The following is a 22648-nucleotide window of genomic DNA, read 5'->3' as shown; positions in this document are numbered from 1 at the left end:
ATAGATGATTGATATCAAAGCAGCCAGCATTTATCAGTAGTAAATAGTACACAGTAGCTTGATCTAGCAAGATTTGGGCATGAAGAGACTCCCTCTTTTTTATTGCTACTTGCTCTCCTGTCCTTTCCTTCTGTTATTGAATAATGAATACCAAGCTGACTCTAATTTTTTTCCCTTTCCAAAAGAAAGTGGGCCAGATAATGAGAGCTTACAGGTTCAGGTTACTTATGTTTGAACCTACTAAAGGAGCTTCGCTTGCTCTAGGGGACTGTGGAGGATTAGGGGAAGCTGCTTTGTCATGAGGTTATAGGAAATGGAAAGTTCTCTTCTGGCACTCCTCCCCGTGCCCCTGCCAAATCTGGCTGATATACACCTAACAGCAGGAGATTGATTGAGGTCACATCTATGAGCTTGTGGGGGAAATTGTGCCTCCCAGGCTCTCCGTTATGTCCTCTGTTTACCCACGTGGTACCTGATAGGTGAGCCGCTCTCTCCAGGTACCTCCATCCCCCTGGAGCTGGCTAGATGGAGCAGATAGCGGGAAGGTGATCTGGGCTCAGCCCCTAGAGGAATCTGTGTGTGGAAATGAGACTGGCGTTGGTTAGTGGAGACAGGTGCAGACCAGACAAGGCAGGAGCCCCGGCTGGATTTGTGAAATCTGCTAGCGACAGCAGGACTCGTGGACAGGCCGTGGCCGGAGAGCACCTTAGGGCTCGTCCTCTCCTTTCGTGGCGGCGGCTGCTGGCTCAGCTGTTACACAGCTGGTTTTGAAGGAGGTGAGGTAGCCTTTGCTGTAGCCACCATGTGACCTTTGAAAGGTTAGCAGCCTACTGGCCAGAGGAGTTAGGAGCTGATTAGATATAACAAGTGGCCAGTAGAGGGTGCTAAAGCATTTACTCATGCAGTAAAATGGGGAGGCTTTGAAGCTGGTAGTTTAGTGAAGCCATATTCTTTATAAAGAACTGAGGATAATTTGGGCATAGTGTTTAGAATTATCATTATTATTTTAAAAAATTTTTGTTGGAGTATGGTTGCTTTACAATGTTATGTTAGTTTCTACTGCACAGCATAGAATTATTATTGATTGTAAAGCTTTAAGTAAGTGATAGAACTCAAGACTTCTTGTATAAAACACATTTGGACTTTCCGGGCCTACCCCACATAGGGTATTTTTTTTAACCTAAAAAAGGGGATATGAAGAGGTGACTTGACTTTAACCTCTCATTTAAAAAAAATATCAATAGTTAGTAGTAAGTGTACTTTAGCAACAGGTCAAATTATATGATAGTGTAATATAATATAACTATACTATACAAAAAGAAGTTGTTGAGGAAGTTTTATGAGTCTGTTTTGCTGAGCCTTCCCTGTTTCCAGTCTTTTCTGAAGCAACCTGCTCAGAGCACTTTAAACCTGTACAATGTCCTTGACCAGTGCCACTGACCTGAGCTTGCACTTATAAGACTGATCTGAAAAGGACTTTTCTGTTACTTTTTTTGGTAAGCCCTCCAAAAGAGAAAAGCTATTCAAATATTATAAGGAAGATGGTCTTCTACAGATCTTTCACATCCCTAGGGGACTGAAACTTGAAAGTATGAGCATTAAAAAAAAAAAAAAGATTGAAGAGGTTATATAAAGGTCCACGTGCCCTGTGAAAAATAGTGTCCTTGGCATTATACCCTTATTGATGTTTGTCCCAAGCCTTTGCATGGGTCACCTGACAGTGTATGTCTCGTTCCTGAAAGACTGCTGGAGCATAAGTTGTTCTGAAGTTTTCCTTGAGTGGATCCAAAGGGGATTAAGTCAAATGTCAGGTTCCCCAAGTAGCAATTCCTTAAACAGAGATCCTCGCGGCTGTGCTGAAGACCTGGCCAGGATAAGAACATTAAGAGAGGAGCATGGGCAGTTAGCTTGCTTCAGGCAGCAATCATGCCGAGTGGGTAAATTTTCATTCTTCCTAGGCACACATTAGTCAGTGGGCTTGGATACACAATTACATTGTAGTTAGAAGGATCGCGGGTAGAATGAGATGTTTCTATAGCTAGCTGCTTATTATGCTGCCTGCTAGCTTTTATTTTTTTAGTTTATTTTTAATTGAAGGATAATTGCTTTACAATATAGGTTTCATTTCTGGCATAGATCAACATGAATTAGCCACAGGTACACATATGTCCCCTCCCTCTTGAATCTTCCTCCCACCCCCGACTCTTCCCCACCCCTCTAGGTTGTTAGAGAGCCTCGGTTTGAGTTCCCTGACTCGTACCGCAAGTTTTCGTTGGCTGTTTTACATATGGTAGCGTATATGCTTCCACGCTACTTTCTCCATTCATCTCATCCTCTCCTTCCTCCCCTCCACCCATGTCCATAGTTTTTTCTCTGTGTCTGCGTTTCCACTGCTGCCCTATGAATAGATTATCAGTCTTTCTAGATTCCATGCTGTGTTGTGCTTAGTTACTCAGTTGTGTCTGACTCTTTGCGACCCCATGGACTGACTGTATCCTGCCAGGCTCCTCTGTCCATGAGGATTCTCCAGGCAAGAATACTGGAGTGGGTTGTGATGCCCTCCTCTAGGTGATCTTCCCAACCCAGGGATTGAACCCAGGTCTCTTGCATTGCAGGTGGATTCTTTACTATCTGAGCCACCAGGGAAGCCCAGGAATACTGGAGTGGGTAGCCTATCGCTTCTCCAGGGGAACTTCCCAACTCAGGAATCAACCTCGGTCTCCTGCATTGCAGGTAGATTCTTTATCAGCTGAGCTTCCAGGGAAGCCCCTAGGTTCTATATATATGTGTTAATAGACGATATTTGTTTTTCTATTTCTGACTTCACTTTGAAGTTCATCCACCTCATTAGAACTGACTCAAATGCATTCCTTTTTATGGCAAAGTAGCATTCCATTGTATTTATGTACCACAGCTTCTTTATCTATTCATCTGTCAATGGACATCTGGTTTATGCTGTCTGGTATCTTATACCATCCTCTAGATCCTCTCAGTTGGATTGGGCAATGGATGAGGGCTAGCATTTAACTTAATGGCGGGTAACTTCAAGAGAGGGCCTAGTGGAGAGTGTCAGTTTGTGGTTCTGTACCCACCAGGGAGTGCTTCCAACCTTCTTGTGACCTTTAGGGTCATCATTAAAAAGTACCTAGAGAGACTCTTCATAGACTTGGAATGTTTAACCAGGAAGAGACTGAATCAGATTGAAAATCTGATTGGTAAGTTAGGACTTATAGGGGCCAGGTGAGGAGGAATCGCAGTGGTTTAGCACTGACTGTTTAAGCAGATTTTGCCTAAATTCCTGGGACACTTAGGAGTGCCATGGGGCACACAGTAAATCCACCCTGATGGAAATAGCCTTCTCCATTTAGGACCTTTCCTGATGGCCACCCGCTTGCAAAGCATGAGCATCGTAGGGTCACTTGACATTCCTGTTCTTCCTTTCCCCACCTCAGGTCCTGTCCTCATTTTGTAATGGCACCGGAAAGCCTGAGATTTTGTTTAATAAGGACAGTAACTTGGACTGCTCACGTTAGATAAAGGCATCTAAAGTCATCAGGACTGGAGCACATCCCCTCCCTCCCCACCCCCACCCTTAACTGTGCTCTAAATTTTGCACCCCTTGGTAAAGTGTTTGTTGCCTTTCAGTTTCTAGTCCCGGTTTAGCTTTGGGGCCTCATGTTAAACTAATTTCATGCTCCCTGGGCCTGATTTCAGTCATGCTGGCTGTTGTGATCTGCACCAAGAGGCCAAGGACTTTCAGGCCTTAAACATATTGTTCCTTCTCTTGAGAATGCTGTCCCTGCTCTTCTCTGCCTTTTGAAGTCCTACTGAGCTCAGTAGTTAAACTCCATAGTTTCTGCTGTACCCTACCCTGGAGTAAACACTTTTTTTTTTTACCCCTGCATTTGTAGCATTTGCCTGTGGCTTGAATGCCAGCAGTGCTCAGCTTACTGCCCTGTCGTTGTCCCATCTACCTGTGCCGCCAGAGTGCCTAGCTTATCTCTGCCATGGACGGTGCTTACCACGGAGCCTTGTATACAACAGTAGCTCAGCAGATGTTCCTGAGCTAATGTGAGTTCCTTCTTTATTCTCAGTTGGTACAATCCCTTTCATTTTACCAGTGCTATCCAAGGAAAGATAGAATACTCTTGGGTAGGAATACTGCAGAGGCTAGTCTTAAACTAAGAAAGGAAGCTAGCTTTCTTAAATTTTTGAAACTATTACTCTTGCCATATTTGCAATTTGAGGTGATTAGCTAGGCCTCTCAGAAGAAAGACTTAGGAAGTAGTGGGATGGTCTGTTCAGGAGTTAGAAGTACCCTGTCAGCCAGGAGGGAGGCTATTCATTGGTTGATTATAAATTATAATGGCTTAGGCCATATATGCTTGGACCTTTTTAAGGCACAATGAAGATTAGGGTAACGGTACTTTTTATTTTTGGGCTTCCCCAGGGGCTCAATGGTAAAGAATTTGCCTGCAAAGGACTTCTGTGGTAGTTTTGCATGACTCTGGGGAATTGGGAGGGGATGTTCTCCCTTGATATGCAAGGGCCTTACACATACGAGACCTCACCTGAGGGCTGTCACAGTCTCCTGGAAAATCAACAGTGGTTCTCCATCAGATCTCCATCTGTCTCTTGGAATCCATCTTTCATATAGAGTAGAAATATAGTACAAAAGAGTAACTTTGCACGGTAATTTTCAAACTTGTTCTTTTAGGCAGGAGCATAATTGATTCAGCAATATACGTATCTTCATTTATGAAATTCCACAAAGATATTATTGTTTCGATAACTACTCAAGGTTATTCTCTAAAGTGAAGCTTTGTTTTTCAGATTTATTCTTTTCATTCTGTAAGCATTGTGATCTAATAGGACAGAACTGTACAGATCAGTGATTTCCAACTTTTTTTGAAGAATGGTTTAACTTTGTTTTACTGACTAATCTGAATCATATACCAGCCTCCTCTCCAATAAATGCATTGTATGATTGTATGGAATTTTTTTTAATATTACTTGTATGAAGTTTCATTTGTTTTGAGAATTTTGAAGGACAGAAATACTTAAATGTTGCAACATCAAGGGTTGGTAACCACAGGCTGTCTACACATCTCTTTGTAACTTTCAGCAGAGCAGGACAACTTGTCATCAAGAAGAAGGTGCCAAAGTTGTGAAGTTTTCCATCATGTGTCAGTCTTGATTGTTTAAAGTATGTTTGAACGCATTTAGTGAGAGAATGGGCTGAATTTAACAGATATCCATTAGGAAGATTTATGGCACGGAATCTTCTGGTTTGGTCTGTTGTTTCTCCCAAAGTGTGTTGCAAGATTGGGAAGCATTGTGTTCCCCTCCCTGGCAGTCCTTGAGATGAAAAGAATTGGGAGACTGATGCTGCTCTGGTGAGGAGCACCCAATAGAGTTACAGCTACAACCAGCACCTTCCATCATGTGCATTTCTGTTCTTCCTTCTTTCCTCTGTCTCAGTATTAGTTAGGGTGGTCTAGCTGCCTAACAGATTCACCCCAGAGCTCAGACATTATAGACATTTATTTCCTGCTCAGTTAACAGTAATAGGATGATTGACACATTGGAGGGCAGCTCTTCTTGCAGTCTTCTGGGATTCAAGTGCGACAGTATCACCGTAATGGTGATAAGGCTCTGAAAGACACTCAGGATACTGTGTCTGTTCCACTGACTAGCAGCAAAAGGCCATGGAGGAGTGTGCATGGGATGCCCAGAAGTGGCACATACCACCTCTGCTAACATTTCTCTTGCTAAAGACCTAGTCAGGTGGTCAGACCTAACTGTGACAGAAGCTGGGAATTGTAGTCTAACAGTGCCCGCGGGAATAAGAGAACACTGTGGGTAGTTTGCTAAGGCTGCCATAACAAAATCTCACAGACTGAGGGGGGGGGGGAGGTGTGTGGTGGTGTTGCTTAAATGATAGAAATTTATTTTGTTACTGTCTGGAGCCTAGAAGTCCAAGATCAAGATGTCGGCAGGTTTGGTTTCTTCTGAGGCTTCTTTCCTGGGCTCGCAGAGAGCCTCTTCTGGTGCATCCTCATATAGCCTGGGTGTCTTTTTTTGTGTGTGCATGTCTTCATATTCTCTTGTTTTAAGGATACTAGTCATATTGGACTGGAGCCCACCCTGATGGCCTCATTTAATATAATCATCTCTTTAAAGGTTCTACCTCTAAATATAGTCATATTCTGAGTTACTGTGGGTTAGGGCTTCAACATATGAATTTTTCTGGGGACACAATTCAGCCCATAGCAAATGTGGACTTTGGTGAGGAGCTGAAAGCTGCTTTCCTCTTCCCCTGTACTGTGTGTGTGCTCAGTCACTTCAGTTGTGTCTGACTCTTGGCAACCCTATGGACTGTAGCCTGCCTGACTCCTCTGCCCATGGAATTTTCCAGGCAAGAGTACTGAAGTGGGGTGCCATTTCCTTCTTCAGAGGATCTTCCTGACCCAGGGATTGAACCTGCATCTCCTGTATTGTAGGCGGATTCTCTACCACTGAGCCACTGGGGACATCCCTTATAACTGCTTATGTTTTAATCCATTAATTGGCGATCAGATCATGGATTTAGAACCAGACAGAGTAGATTCAAATTCTAGTTCCACTACTTAACAGCTGATGTGTCTCTCTTAACTTCAGATTTCTCATCTCTGAAAAGGAGGTAAACATTTTCATCTTATAGAGCTGTTCTGAGGACTTGTTAAGGGAAAAAGCCCAGCGTAGGGCCTGGCACGTAGAGTATTAGCATAATCTCCTTTCTTCCATTGGTGATGCTTGTCTTGCAGATGGTACCCAGACTGAACAGCTCGTTGAATTTTGCAGTAGAAGGTCTGGACACTCTTGAGCATTTCGTGGTATGTCAGAGATAGTCTCTGAAATCTTCAAGCTTATGGACATAACTCATGAAGTTACAAAACCATTGCCATTTGGTGGCAATCTAGCATGGATTTCACTGTGGAAAACCGTGACTTAACTTGTTTTTCATCTGACTTTTCTGAAGATACCAGTTTCATTAAGCCTTGTTCGTCCATCTCATTCTAAGTTTTCTGACATGGAAAAGAAAATAAACAGTATTATTTCTATTAAAAAACAACTTCCTAATTGTTTTATAAATTAGTGTATAATAAATATTCATTAATCTTTTTAGGGATTTTGGTAGCTGAGGTACACCTAAATGGGCTTCCCAGGTGGTGCTAGTGGTAAAGAACCTGCCTGCCAGTGCAGAAGACATCCATCCCTGGGTGGGGAAGATCCTCTGGAGAAGGGAATGGCAACCCACTCCAGTACTCTTGTCTGGAGAATTCCATGGACAGAGGAGCCAGGCAGGCTACAGTTCATGGGATTGCAAAGAGTCAGACACAACTGTGCAACTAACTATTGCTTAATGTAATATATATTTACATATATGTTATATAATATACATTTCCTTTTTATGTTACCATTTAAGTTTGGTAGGTTGTTTTCCTTTTTTTGAGAATTCCCATAGATTATGATTCCATGGTAAAGCCTTGACTAATTTTAATTTTTATCTATACAGATTTCATAGCTATAACAGGTAAATTATTAAGATAATCCTGGGAAAATTTTTATAAATTTTTATAAATTTCTCCAGTTATTGGGTAAAGGCTTGTTTTTAGGTTTCTTCTTTAAATAAATCTTTAGGGATTTCTCTAATCTGCTAAAACATGCTGTTGACTTACCCTTTTTGCTAAGTATTACATTTAGAAATATCTTGAGGCATCCAGTTTGTAAAAGTCAAATTTTTGCCAGCCTGACTTTCTCTCTGGTTCCTTATACAAATAATTAATTAGGCAGAGAAAATTTTTGTCTAGTTCCAAGAATAGCATTCACATGTAACGTACTCTACTTGACTATTTAAGCTTAGGTCAGAATCATTCCGTACTCCTTGGTGGCTCAGACGGTGAAGACTGCTTGCAATGTGGGAGACTCTGATGGGTCAGGAAGATCCCCTGGAGGAGGGCATGGCAACCCACTCCAGTGTTCTTGCCTGAAGAATCCCATGGTAGAGGAGCCTGGAGGGCTACAGTCCATGGGGTTGCAAAGAGTTGGACACGACTGAGCGAACGGCACTTTTACTCTCAGAATCTCTTTCTGTTCACAAACACAGCTGTCTGTTGCCTCTCCAGTGACAACAGAGCTGGAGGGGGTTGGATCTATCTGTTGCTGTGTCTACCACATTTGGCAGAATCAGAGACTCATTAGATCAGTGGTTCAAAATGTTCAGCAGTTTTTTTGCCACATCCAATCTATTACATAACCAAGGATCTCTTTTTTCCTTATGTATACATATATTTGTATAAAACACCTTTTGTCCTGATCTGTAACATTTTTATATTTTAAAATTCAATGTTTGAACTCTATCTGTGATTTTGAAATTCCAGAAGAGCCTAACTTGTGTACAAGTTAGAATGCCTTTGGTTGCCAGAGGCAGATGTTCCAGCACAATATGCCTTAAACCAGAAAGGAGATTTGTTGGGTCTTGCAACTGAAAAAACTAGGCTTCCTTTGTGGCTCAGCTGGTAAAGAATCTGCCTGCAGTGTGGGAGATCTCAGTTTGATTCCTGGGTTGGGAAGATCCCCTGGAGAAGGGAAAGGCTACACACTCCAGTATTCTGGCATGGAGAATTCCATTGACTATAGCCCATTGGGTCACAAAGAGTCAGACATGACTGGGTGACTTTCACTTGTCACTTGTAATGGAAAAAGTCCAGTTATAACTGGAGACGTGTGCTCTGGGGAACCGTGCTGCGCTCCTTTGTCCTCTCAGCTCGGCCCTCTCTGGTTGATTTCATCCTCAGGGGTGCGCAGCACATTACACCACCAGAGGACAAGGCAAGCGAGTCTGATGACTCCCTCTTGAAGAGCAAGGAAACTTCTTTTTCAGAAGCCCTTAGCATACTTTCCCTCATTCCTATTTACTTTGATTGGGTAATGTCTTCACTTTAAAAAAAATTTATTTTTACTTGTTTATCTGGGTCTTAGTTGGAGCATGTGGGTTCTAGTTCTCTGACCAGGGATTGAACCTGTGCCCCCTGCATTGGGAGCTGAGAGTCTTAGCCACCAAAGAAGTCCCAACATCACCACTTTTGAACCAATCAGTGTAGGCTGGTCCCTCAGCTTACACCTGGATTTCTGAACAGGTCATCAATAAGTTATCCTTGGGCCAGCCAGGCCTGCCTTTGGAGTAGTTTCAGGTCATTTCTCTTTAAAGCTCATGGACTATGTCGAGAAAATGAAAGTCAGAGTAGTGACAAGAGGATGCTGGATCAACACCAGTGCTCAATGTAAAACTGTGTTCTTGAATAATACTCCTTAATGCATAAATACTACAGTTCAGAACATCTTTACATGCTCTGTTTTACATGTAGTCAATATAGTAGTTAATATATTAAAATTATCCTTGTGTTTATAGTACTTGTTCACAAGAAATCTATTTTGGTTTGTATAAATATATTTAATAAGTTATATTATTAATCTCTTTGTTACTATATTGTTAAATATACTATGTTCTGGTTAAAGCAGAAAGTTTTTCTTCCAGCCTGCTTAATTTGATGCCTTACAGGCCAGGAAGTTAGGAATTTCCCCATCTGATTAAATGCCATTGAATAATTCCAGTAAGTAATGCTAAATGTTCTTTGAAATTATTATAAGACTTTGTGGTAAACCTTTTTCATCTTGGTGTCTTGTTGTTCTTAATATTTTTAGTGGTTTCCTCTGAATTTTCCTCTTTTTTTTTGGTGTCATTAAAGTTGTCTGTGAAGGCTTGATTCTTTTTTCTGCTAAGACAGAATCTGAAAATTATTTCAGATGATCATGTTAGACCTGATTTACTCAGAGAGGTGTAAATAACATTTTGTAGAACTTTCCAGGAAAGCTTTAGCTGTTGGTGTTTAGTTTAAGCTAAATCTCTCTATTTGAATTTAGTGTTGTAGAGGCCAGTGGTATATTCTTTTGCCACATAGCAGTAAGTTGTTAAAGCTATTTTTAGAAACCCAGGTGGCGCCAGTGTAGGACATTTAAGAGACATGGGTTTGATCCCTGGGTTAGGAAAATTCCCTAGAGGAGGGCACAGCTACCCACTCCAGTATTCTTGTCTGGAGAATCTATGGACAGAGGAGCCTGGAGGGCTATAATCCATAAGGTTGCAAAGAGTCGGACACAAGCGACTTGGCATGCAATCTTTTCTAGAAGTTTTTGTATTTGCCATTTTAACAACTACATCTTAGTATTCATTTAATAAGAAAACACAAGAGTATGAAAGCTACTATTAATTCAGTCACATTTCAGAATAAATATGTGTGGCGCACTGCCATATAGGCACACATCAAGAAACAGTGCACACGTGTGAGGCATTTTTTCAGCCTGCACTCAGTTCTGTGTGTACACAAAGATTCAAGAATACCTTATATTAATCTATGGCACCTCTTGTCTGTTGTTACTGTTTAGTCACTAAGTTGTTCTGACTCTTTTGTGACCCCATGGACTGTAGCCCACCAGGCTTCTCTGTCCATGGAATTACCCAGGCAAGAATACTGGAGTGGGTTGTCATTTCCTTCAGGGGATCTTCCTGTTCCAGGGATTGAACTCCTGTCTTCTGCATTGGCAGGCAGGTTCTTTACCACTGAGCTACCAGGGAAGCCCATGGCACCTCTGCTTACCCCAAATAATGGCCATCCAATTGGGAAACTCTATAATTAAAATTTTTAGATGAGTGTTATAAATATCTCAGTTATTCTCCTAATTAAAATGTTCCCTGATCTTTGAATGCAACCTCCTTCAGTCCTAAACTGTTAGACCTCAGAGCTATAAGTACAGCTCTCCTTCCCCATTTAGCCTGTACATGGTAGGCACTGAATGGGTATCAGTTGAGTCAGTGCATAGATACATACTTGAATGATGACTATGAGTGCATGATGTTCTATGATTGTTCTGGCAAAAGTACAGACGTAAACTCCCAACTGGGAGGGAGGAATCTTACCAGGAACTTAATGTTCATGAACCAAAAGAAACCAAGAAATAGTTCATGAAGTTGGACATCTTCCCAAACCTTTTAACCCACAGTTTGTTTTGTGCCAGGAAATATATTAATATTTTTTTCTCCTTGTTGAGTTTTTTCAATCATAGTGATTCTTTTTTTGAGGGGGGTGGTTTGAAGAGATGTAAGTTTTGATCTTTTTGTGTTTCTCATCTTCTGCAAATAAATGATAAAATCAACAGAAATGAGCAGTCAAAAGGGGAAAACCCAAGCATGCCTCTAACAAAACCCTTGTATCTGCCTCCTTTTATTAATCTTTCTGCCTCCTTATACAATCCTGTCCTGAAACACCTGATATGCTTATTTGATCTTTTATCCATGTGTCTAGGATCTGTACTGGGCTGTCAGTGGGGTATTAGTTCAGTTCAGTTCAGTCGCTCAGTTGTGTCCAGCTCTTTGTGACCCCATGAATCACAGCACGCCAGGCCTCCCTGTCCGTCACCATCTCCTGGAGTTCACTCAAACTCATGTCCGTCAAGTCAGTGATGCCATCCAGCCATCTCATCCTCTGTCGTCCCCTTCGCCTCCTGCCCCCAATCCCTCCCAGCATCAGAGTCTTTTCCAATGAGTCAACTCTTCGCATGAGGTGGCCAAAGTACTGGAGTTTCAGCTTTAGCAGCAGTCCTTCCAAAGAAATCCCAGGGCTGATCTCCTTTAAAATGGACTGGTTGGCTCTCCTTGCAGTCCAAGGGACTCTCAAGAGTCTTCTCCAACACCGCAGTTCAAAAGTAATTCTTTGGCACTCAGCTTTCTTCACAGTCCAACTCTCACATCCATACATGACCACTGGAAAAACCATAGTAACAGGCAAATTTGGCCTTGGAATACGGAATGAAGCAGGGCAGAGGCTAATAGAATTTTGCCAAAAGAACGCACTGGTCATAGCAAACACCCTCTTCCAACAACACAAGAGAAGACTCCACACATGGACGTCACCAGACGGTCAACACCGAAATCAGAGTGATTATATTCTTTGCAGTCAAAGACGGAGAAGCTCTATACAGTCAGCAAAAACAAGACTGGGAGCTGACTGTGGCTCAGATCATGAGCTCCTTATTGCCAAATTCAGACTTAAATTGAAGAAAGTAGGGAAAACCACTAGACCATTCAGGTATGACCTAAATCAAATCCCTTATGATTATACAGTGGAAGTGACAAATACATTTAAGGGACTAGATCTGATAGATAGAGTGCCTGATGAACTATGGACTGAGGTTCGTGACATTGTACAGGAGACAGGGATCAAGACCATCCCCATGGAAAAGAAATGCAAAAATGAAAGCAAAATGGCTGTCTGGGGAGGCCTTACAAATAGCTGTGAAAAGAAGAGAAGCAAAAAGCAAAAGAGAAAAGGAAAGATAAAAGCATCTGAATGCAGAGTTCCAAACAATAGCAAGAAGAGATAAGAAAGCCTTCCTCAGTGATCAATGCAAAGAAATAGAGGAAAACAACAGAATGGGAAAGACTAGGGATCTCTTCAAGAAAATTAGAGATACCAAGGGAACATTTCATGCAAAGATGGGCTTAATAAAGGACAGCAATGGTATAGGGTATTATGGGACATCTCCAAAAGTTGGGTTTATTCTTTTCTATGTTATATAAAAAAAACTCTGTGTGCATCTTCCTGCTTGCTATTCATCCTTAGTTATGATTCTGTCTCCCTGTGTAAGGATTTGGGTTCACTGTTTGAAAGGCTTTCCTAACTGTATAGCTTCCTTTGCTATAGCAGGGAGGGCAGAGGATTTTGAGTGAAGTGTTTTCTGTTGGTAAGTAAACAGACTGGGTAAGGGTTATTTCTTAATTATTTTAATTCTTCTAGTACAACTCTTTAATCTCTGTCCTCTACTTAAAGGGGAAACTGGTTGTGATTATGCTTTGTTTATTTATTTTTATAAAAATAGTGTGTGACTTTTGTTGGAAATACAGTAGAGTACAAAGTAGAAAATAAAGATCATTTGTGATCCTTCTACTCAGTGAAAAATACTATTAACATTTTACCATTTCCTCTCAGCCTTTTTCCCATGCATTTTTATCATATTGCTGCTGCTGCTGCTAAGTTGCTTCAGTCGTGTCCGACTCTGTGTGACCCCATAGACGGCAGCCCATCAGGCTCCCCCGTCCCTGGGATTCTCCAGGCAAGAGCACTGGAGTGGGTTGCCATTTCCTTCTCCAATGCACGAAACTGAAAAGTGAAAGGAAAGTCGCTCAGTCGTGTCTGACTCTTAGCGACCCCATGGACTGCAGCCTACTAGGCTCCTCCATCCATGGGATTTTCCAGGCAAGAGTGCTGGAGTGGGGTGCCATTGCCTTCTCCACACGTTAGATAAAGATAAAATAGCTTTCTTACCTACCCCACTAATACTCTTTTAAGTTTCCCCCTTAATATAATGAGTCATTAAGAACTCCCTATAAATATATTTTAACGGTTTTGTTAGAATTTTCTTGTTTGAATGTACTGTATTTATTTAACTGTTCTCCCAAAGTTAAGCTTTTTATGTATTTCCAGTTTTTGTCAATTAAAAATGATATACTAACATTTTTTTCTGCTTTATTCCTCTATCTGTATTTTCAGTTATTTCCCCAGGATTAATCAAATCTAGGAAGTAGAATTAGTAGATGAATATTAGTATTTTTGGCAATTTGGTAAACACTTGATAAACCATGCTTTCCTGGAAGATTATGTAGTTTATAATCTCATCAATAGATCATCCAATTAATTGTTTCATTTCATCAGTATTGAAGATTTTGTTGACTCTTTCAGTTTGAGGGCAAAAATATATCTCATTCTTTGTACTCACATTTCTTTTTCTTTCTTTTTTTAATATATTATTTTAAAAAATTGGATTATAATTGCTTTACAGTGTTGTGTTAGTTTCTGCTATGCAACAACATAAATCAGTTATATGTGTGCATTTATGCCTTCCCTCTTGAGCCTCCCTTCCACCCCAACCCCCATCCTCCCCCTTTAGGTCATCACAGAACACCCAGCTGAGCTCTCTGCTATATAGGAGCTTCCAACTAGCTATCTGTTTTACACATGGTAGTATATATATGTGTGTGTGCTCACATTTCTTTGGTTCTTACTGAGGGTGAACTGTTTTCATTGGGTTGTTACCTTTCTCTCTGAATTAGCCATTTGCATTTGCTGTTCATTTATCTATTAGGATCTTGGTGTACTGTTTTGTTTCTATTTGAATTTCCTGTAAACTTTTTATTGCATTAATTTTTTGTCCTGTTTATGTTCTTCTGAGGATAGTAATATATACCTTTTCATATTTAAATTTCTTGATGTTTTCCTTTGTAATTTTTCCCATTGCTGAAATTGAAGAAGTGCTTTTCAGTCTAAAGACAAGAGAGAGATTTACCAAGGATATCTTTTCTTCTGTTTGTGCGGTGATTCTTTTGTAATTAATTCTAACCTATAGAGGTCAGAGTTTAATTTGAAATAAACGTTAGGTTTGGGTAGATTTCCCCCTGAAAAGCTAACTCATCATCTTATTATTTTTTTGTTCTTTCCATTTTGTAATGCCACACTTGGCATTTATTATATTTTTGTCACAGTAGGCCATCAGGGTAAGATAGTGTTTTGAAATTTCCTTCTCAGTCTTTCCCTCTCTTGACCTAATCTTTTGAGGATATGCTCATTTGGAATTTTTATGTACTATTCTGCTCCTCTTTTGGCTCTGTTTTTTCCCTTCTGTTTTTAATTTGCATTTCTGCACTTTTCATAATTTTCAAAAAATTAGTCCACATGTGAGTTCTTAAAGACAGCTGCACTGTTACATTCATCATTGTATTCCCTGTAGCCCTTATTGAATTTTTAAAGCAATAACATTAAAGCAAGCTCTTCTAGAAAACTTGGGAGATAAGAAAAAGCATAAAGAAGAAAATAAATTAGTCTTACCACTCAAAGATATCCTGATACTGTCAAACATACTCTATAAAATTTTCTAGGAACTATATGCATGTGTACTTAGTTACTCAGTCGTGTCTGACTGTTTATGACCCCATGGACTGCAGCCCGCCAGGCTATTCTCTCCACGGAATTCTCCAGGCAATACTAGAGTGGGTTGCTATGCCCTCCTCCAGGGGATCTTCCCAACCCAAGGATCGAACCCAGGTCTCCCACATTGCAGCCCACATCTGAGCCACCAGGGAAGCCCAAGAATACTGGAGTGGGTAGTCTGTCCCTTCTCCAGGGGATCTTCCTAACCCAGGAATTAAACTGGGGTCTCCTGCATTGCAGGTGAATTCTTTGCCAGCTGAGTTACCAGGGAAGCCCAGGAATTATATAGTATTTGTAGTATTTTTTTTTTGTGTGTGTGTGGGTGTATGCTTGAAACATTCATATATATGTGTATAATTTTATTTTTTACTAAATGGGAGTACCCTATACCTACTGTTTTGTTGTGTACTTTTTACTTGTAATAATTCCATGTTTTTTAAACATTCCTCTATGACTTTAAATATATTTTTTTGACTTACATTCCCATTATTTGGCTATATATTAAATAAAATATTTTATGTGAAAGAAAATGCTATTCTTTCAAAGAGATTGAATTTCAGAGTGCTAATATGGCCAGAACACCTGTTATCTCTGTTGCAGCGGACATATATGTGTGTGTGAGCCACTGTAGAATTGCTTTGTGTAGGTTGAATAAGTAAAATCAAAGAAGAGAAATAAATACGTGGTTCATTAGATGTATTCTAGGGAGCCTAAATGGTTTTGGCCACTTGACATCTTATAAAGTGGGCAGCATTACAGATCCAGGGTCTGAGCTGTAGCTATAGTTATCTCAGAAGGTAGAAGGAATTCAGAATTTTGGGGGCAGGAGATGTTAGTTAGATGCCAGATCAAATTTGTGAGGTCAATGGTTGTAAAGTTGGTGCAGTTAGAAGTTAAAGGGGGTAGACCTGTATCTAAATTGGTTATAGTCAAAAGAGTAGTTTAAGGCATGTCAACCTCAGACCAGAGGGCACAAGACAGGTGGGAGGAAAAACTGTGACAAACATGAGTCTGGTTAGTAGAGATGAGGTTCTATTAGATGAGGCTTAGTAGAGATGAGGCACCAGAGGTGGGTAGTGATGACAGTCGAATTTCCCCCTTTAAATTTGCTCCCTTATGTGGAAGCAACTCTATCACACATAACTTTAAATACCTGCAGAACAGAGCAGCATGACCTTTATTTTGAAGAGTCCTAAGATGTGTGTGGTTTGCATCCCCAAAATCCCATGCTCGAGTAAAGGTTAAAATATTGAAGGTGCCTCTATTGGACTGCAGCGTGGGAGCCTAGAGGAAAGGAATACAAAATTCCAGAGAATTTTGAGAAGTATGAAGCTACCAGGACTTCTGGGAGTTGTCTTTGGGAAAGTGAAGTGAAATTCACTCAGTCGTGCCCCACTCTTTGCGACCCCCATGGACTTCTCCAGGCCAGAATACTGGAATGGGTAGCCTTTCTCTTCTCCAGGGGATCTTCCCAACCCAGGGATCGAACCCAGGTCTCCCGCATTGCAGGCAGATTCTTTACCATCTATCTGAGCCACCAGGGAAGCCCAAGAATACTGGAGTGGGTAGCCTATCCCTTCTCTAGGGGATCATCCCAACCCAGGAACCAAACAGGGGTCTCCTGCATTGCAGGTGGATTCTTTACCAACTGAGGTATCAGGGAAGCAAAGACCTCCTCATTCTTGCTCCTTTCCATGGGGACTCAAAAGAGAGCCTCAGATCTTCCCTAACAAACCAGTATGGTTGGAGCAGACAGTCCACTGGAGCAGTAATGAGAAGGCATGCTAGGCAGAGTGCTTCAGCTGGAGGAGAAAGGCCTTCAGTCATAGGAGACTTAGGAGTTGGGCTTGATCTTGGAAGTGTTAAGTTTGCATTGAGAAAGGAGGTTCACCCACTTGTATCTTTATAACTATTTTTTTTTCACATGTGCTACAAAGAAAGGTTATTTTTCTTTTTCAAATCATATGTATTCCAGTCAAATACTCTGAAAAATAGATTATTATAATGAAAATTTTACTTTTAGTTGATTTCCATTTATAAAATTAACAGTGTTTTTATTAAAATTCACTCAGAGTTGAAAACTTTCAGAAGAAGAAATAATTAGCCTTTTAGCTCTCTGCTTTCCGATAGTCAATCTCACAAGTTCCCTTTTTCTTTTGGCTTAGATATTTACATTGTTTTGTGAAACTTGAACAAGATATTATACCCACCACGTGAGCCCCTGTTGAACATACTGATTGATGTATGTTAGCTTGAAAAATCCTTGTGTTCGGAGCTTTATTCTCTATGTAAGAATTAGTGTATGATTTAAAATGTGAAATATCTTGTGCAGAGTATGCTCCACAAGAACAGGGATCTTTTCTGTTTATCTACCAGTAAATTCCCAGCACCAGTCATGGAACTCGACTCAACAGAGGTACAGAATAAATACTTGTTGAGTGGGAATAAAAATGTATGGGTGATTTCTAAGAGTTTTTTCGCGTTCTGGTATTCTATCATTTCCATATCATGGTACTCCTCTGTTTCTCCTCAAAGTTATCCTGTATTAAAATAAGGTTCCCAAGTGGTGCTAGTAGTAAAGAACCTGTCTGCCAGCGCAGGAGACATAAGAGACGTGGGGTTCGATCCTTGGGTTGGGAAGATCACCTGGAGGAGGGCAACCCACTCCAATATACTTGCCTGGAGAAACCCCTTGGACAGAGGAGCCTGGCAGGCTACAGTCCATGGCGTCACAAAGAGTTGGACACGACTGAGGTGACTTGGCATGCACAGCACAATATAGTATGTGGGAAAATCTGGTGACATTGGTTCAGATGACTGGAAATACTGTGTTGGAATTCATAGATTACTACTGAATATTCCCTTGACATTTGTGGTGTTTATGAATTGTCCAATTCTCATGCACACAGTTTTCTTACTAGCTTATTTATTATGCATTTACAAAAAACAGGTAAAATGTTGATTTTTTTTTTTTTCACAAGTGGAGCTGGATGTAAACCAGCTGGAAAGAGCAGTGCTAGTTGAGGTTTCTGTGGTTAGCAGATGGCAAGAGTTGTTTGCTAGTTCAGTGGCTCCTTCCTGCCCACTGGCTTTGCGGTTCATGCTCATCCCATTTCTTCCTTAGGTGACCAGCCTTACCTTTGTTACAGGCTTTAAGGGGTTTCTTGAAAGGGTTCAATTTGTGAGTCCTCAGAGACTATCATAATAATTAGAATATAGAGTTTTAAAAACTCACCATGTGCTTTATACTGTTTTCTGTTTTCTTTGGTTTTACTAGGTAAAAAAGCTCCCATTTTGTTTAATAAAGAAATGATTGAGTCCATGAAGGAAGGTTCAGTTGTTGTGGATTTAGCTGCTGAGGCTGGCGGAAACTTTGAAACCACCAAGCCAGGAGAACTTTATGTTCATAAGGTATAGCTCAGAGCTTCCTCTTGCTATGATTCTGATCCTTCATCTTTAGTGATTTGTGAGAGGGTGTTTGTTGCTTTAAATATTTAGAGAAACTGAGGCCGGTAATTTTCTAAAATTAAAAATAATCACATTTAAAGCTCTTTCTGAAATATGTATTCGTGTGTATATAAAGATGTATAATTTCAAAACTTAGCCTTGGCTGAGAATTATCCTGGAAAGAATGTGAGCATTTAGTAATAGACCTTTCTGACTGTATTTTTATTCATTTAGGGAATTACTCACATAGGCTACACAGACCTTCCCAGCCGAATGGCCACTCAGGCCAGCACCCTGTATTCCAACAACATCACCAAGCTTCTGAAGGCTATCAGCCCGGACAAAGATAATTTTTACTTTGAAGTGAAAGATGACTTTGACTTTGGTACAATGGGTCACGTCATTAGAGGAACTGTAGTGATGAAGGTGAGTAAAGAGATCTAGTCCTTCCTGTGTTTTCATTTTGCATTTGTTCTAGGATTTTTGTTTATGGAAGAATCCTATCTTGGAATTGAGATATATTCTAATAAAGTATCAATGTGTTGGGTTTATGCCAATAAAAATTATTTAAAAATCCAGAACAACTTAAATAAAAATATTGCAGATATACATGTGACTCACCTAAAAAAATAGAAGGTGGCGATGGCAACCCACTCCAGTACTCTTGCCTGGAAAATCCCATGGGCGGAGGAGCCTGGTAGGCTGCAGTCCATGGAGTCGCTGAGTTGGACACGACTGAGCGACTTCACTTTCACTTTTCACTTTCATGCATTGGAGAAGGAAATGGCAACCCACTCCAGTGTTCTTGCCTGGAGAATCCCAGGGACGGGGGAGCCTGATGGGCTGCCGTCTGTGGGGTGGCAGAGAGTCAGACACGACTTAAACGACTTAGCAGAAGCAGCAGCGGCAGCGCCTAAAATGTGTATTGCTTTTGAAAAACAGAAAACAAAACCCCCAGAACTGAATAAAGTAAAAATTAAACATTCCCCCACCTATCTTCTTTTAAGTTCTATTTTCTTCCTTATGTGTTCTATGCACATACCAATTGTACATCTATGTGTGTTTTCGTGACACAGCCATTATATATTTATGTACATGTATATGGTGCTAATGGTAAAGAACCTACCTGCCAATACAGGAGACAAGAGAAGTGGGTTCAGTCCCTGGGTCAGGAAGATCCTCGAGGAGGGCATGGCAACTCACTTTGCCTGGAGAATCCCACGGACAGGGGATCCTGATGGGCTATAGTCCATAGGGTCACAGAGAGTTGGACACGACTGATGAAAGTGACTTAACATGCATGTACATGTTATATATTTATATAAAGTGATGTTATAAATTATATGAACTTCTATATTTATTTAAAATTATTTTTCAAAGAGTTTTTCTGCAACACTGAATTGACTGAATGCTGGATGGTTTAAAAAGTGCTGTTCTTCTAATTTCTGTTAGGATGGCCAAGTGATTTTCCCTGCTCCCACACCGAAAAATATTCCTCAAGGTGCCCCAGTAAAACAGAAGACAGTGGCAGAGCTGGAGGCTGAAAAAGCAGCTACTATCACGCCCTTCAGGAAGACGATGACATCGGCTTCTGTCTATACAGCAGGTAAGGGTTCCTTCTATGAAGATTTAGGCTTCTTTGAATTATGACTATATTATGTGAGTAATATATTAACTGTCAAAGTTAGTAAATGAAATGCAGTTGTCATTCATTGGATTCTCAGGACTTGACCTTGTTAGAAGCAGTTTTCACATGTAACATGTCACCTGTCCCACCTCTGTGGACTTGGAGACTGCATTGTCCACTCTCAGAGATGTAGGCATTGGGGTAAATGCTGGAATGAACAAGTAAGAAATAATATATAGGCGGTTAATGCTTTTCTTCTATAAAAAACATTTAAAATATAATTGTTAATGTTTTTATATATGTACACCAAATATAATGAGTAATGATGTATGTCAGATTGTGTTATAAAGTTCATCTAAATGTGGTTATTGATTTATTTTTTGTGGTTTATAAAACATCACTTGTGATTATCTGTATCTCTGGGTAAGATGGGAGGCCAAATATTTGCTTTTAAGAATAAACAGTAAGTTATTCATCTAGTAAAAAAAATTCAGTTTTTAAGTTTTTAATCTCTTTCTTTACAGTTTAACATAGATTCTTCATTTTCCAGTTAATCTTCATGAAGACACTAAAGAATCATCATAAAATAGTGATAAATATTCATTCTGGCTATGAATTGTTAGAATTTGAAATATGGAGATTTGATTTTAAGTCGGTTTCTATCTCATAGAATGAATTAAAAATGTTTAGATCTGTGAGAGCTAAAACACAAACAAAAGCAAACTATAAAGAATTAAGGACCGGTACCAAGCACACAGAATTCTTGTAGCCTCAGCATTCTTCAAATTCCCATGTGAGGCCAGATGTTTTAAGCTAAATATGTAACTCTCCTTGAATAAAGAGCAAGTCTCAGCAAAATGACTGAAAAAGCCTTTAGTTGTGAACATTGTGAATAGATGGAGCAGTGTCCCTGTTTGCACTTACTTATTAAAAAGAAGGAACCATATTACTGGAGAATATGGTCAGTAGGTTGTAAATTTCCATTTCTCTTTGGGACTCATAAGGAAATGTAGTGAGATATAGCAATGATTTATTTTTCTAGGTTTCTCTTATGTTTATTGAGTCAAAGTTTATTGTGTTTTAATAGATGTGACAGTGGCATATCCCAGTGAATAAAAGGATGGCCTTCTGTTTATTTTTCTGTACCCTGAAAGTTCCTCCTTTATAATAAAGCCAAGTGTTTTTCCGGAACACTTCTACCATATGTTAACTAGCTTTCTTGAAAAAATGTGATTTGCTTTTTTTCCTTTTTTTTTCCTGTTTTTCTTTTCTTTTTCCTTCATCATAGAGACTAAATGTAGCATATTTGACATTAATGAATGTCAAATGAAAAGACTTTAGTTTATTAAATAGTTAATAAGAAACCTTCAGCTGAGGAGTTTCTGTCTTAGATGGCCAATACAGCTAATTGCAGGTGATGATAACTTACTGCTTCTTAACTTTGTGGGCATTTAGTGAGTGCTAGGCATCATGCTAAACACGTCACATGCCTTAGCTCATTTATTCCTTATAAGAACTCAATGAGTTGGGCATATTATTATTTTCTTTTTCCAAATGAAGACAGAAAGGATTAATAATGTTACAGAGACTACTGGAGCACAGAGAGGTTAAGTAAGTTGCTTGGGATCACACAGCTAGCAAGCAGTAGAGCCAGAATTTGAACCAGGCAGCCTGGCTTAAGAAAACATATCCTTAAATATAACCCTGCACAGATTCTCTGATGCTTAACTGAAGCTCAAAACAATATTTTGTCTAACTCTCCCTCCAGATGGTTAACAGGTCATTCACGGGAGCCCTGGAAGTCTTATATGTGGGTAGGGAAATAAAACTGCATAAACTTCCCTAGTGGTCCAGTGGTTAAGACTCCACACTTCTACTGAAGGGAACACTGGTTCAGTCCCTGATTGGGGAGCTAAGATCATGGGGAACTATGCCATGTGGGGTGTCCAGTAAACAAAATAAAAACTTTTAAAACTACAGTCTTACTGAATAGTTTAAAGTAACTTGTCAGTTGCTAATGTTTCAGCTATGCCACTTGTAAAGAAATAATCCATATCAAGGGGAAAAAGTACCTTATTCAAGGACGTTAAATTCCAGCATCCTGGTCATCCATTATGATTTGGTTTTCACTGACCGCTAGGTAACCCTTTCTTCTGTTGCAGAACAGCCATCCACATGTTTGCTGTTAGGAAAGGTGATAATTAAAGATGTATGTTGAGAGCTGAGTGTTTGTATTCTGCACATTCTTAATTTAATTTGTATTTTTTCCCTTTTTCTTTGTAAAATCCTGTTTGCTGACTTGGTATTGAGGCTGGAGCTGACTGCCCTGGCCAGCAGTCCAGTCCAGATTCAGGAGCAATTGCAAAACTTCTGTCCCTGGTGGGTGGAAGCCATATGTTTTGGGGAGGTGCTGGAGTGAATGAAACCCTTCCTACTCTTTTAAAATCCCTCTTCCCAGCTAAATCTGAGAGTGACATGAAATAGGCCTCCC

General features: G+C 40.2%; 2 protein-coding genes across 8 annotated transcripts in view; both read left to right on the top strand.

Moving 5' to 3' along the window:
* Nucleotides 1-22648, top strand: part of NNT (nicotinamide nucleotide transhydrogenase) — a 95041-nt gene that overhangs the window by 27953 nt on the left and 44440 nt on the right. For all 7 annotated transcript variants that reach the window (XM_004017007.5, XM_042233801.1, XM_012096964.5 and 4 more), the window contains 3 exons: nt 18361-18494; nt 18765-18956; nt 19983-20136. In XM_004017007.5, the coding sequence (XP_004017056.2) occupies nt 18361-18494; nt 18765-18956; nt 19983-20136 (480 nt within the window). The remainder of the gene's footprint in view (nt 1-18360; nt 18495-18764; nt 18957-19982; nt 20137-22648) is intronic.
* LOC132657957 (uncharacterized) lies at nt 576-15613 on the top strand. Its single transcript, XM_060400444.1, has 3 exons — nt 576-2733; nt 3912-4071; nt 6807-15613. Exon 3 carries the CDS (start codon nt 11545-11547, stop codon nt 12481-12483), a length of 939 nt encoding a protein of 312 aa, XP_060256427.1. The 5' UTR covers nt 576-2733; nt 3912-4071; nt 6807-11544; the 3' UTR covers nt 12484-15613.

The sequence above is a fragment of the Ovis aries genome, chromosome 16 (assembly GCF_016772045.2).
Source record: "Ovis aries strain OAR_USU_Benz2616 breed Rambouillet chromosome 16, ARS-UI_Ramb_v3.0, whole genome shotgun sequence".
Lineage (NCBI taxonomy): Eukaryota > Metazoa > Chordata > Mammalia > Artiodactyla > Bovidae > Ovis > Ovis aries.
This window is presented reverse-complemented; position numbering and strand designations above follow the sequence as displayed.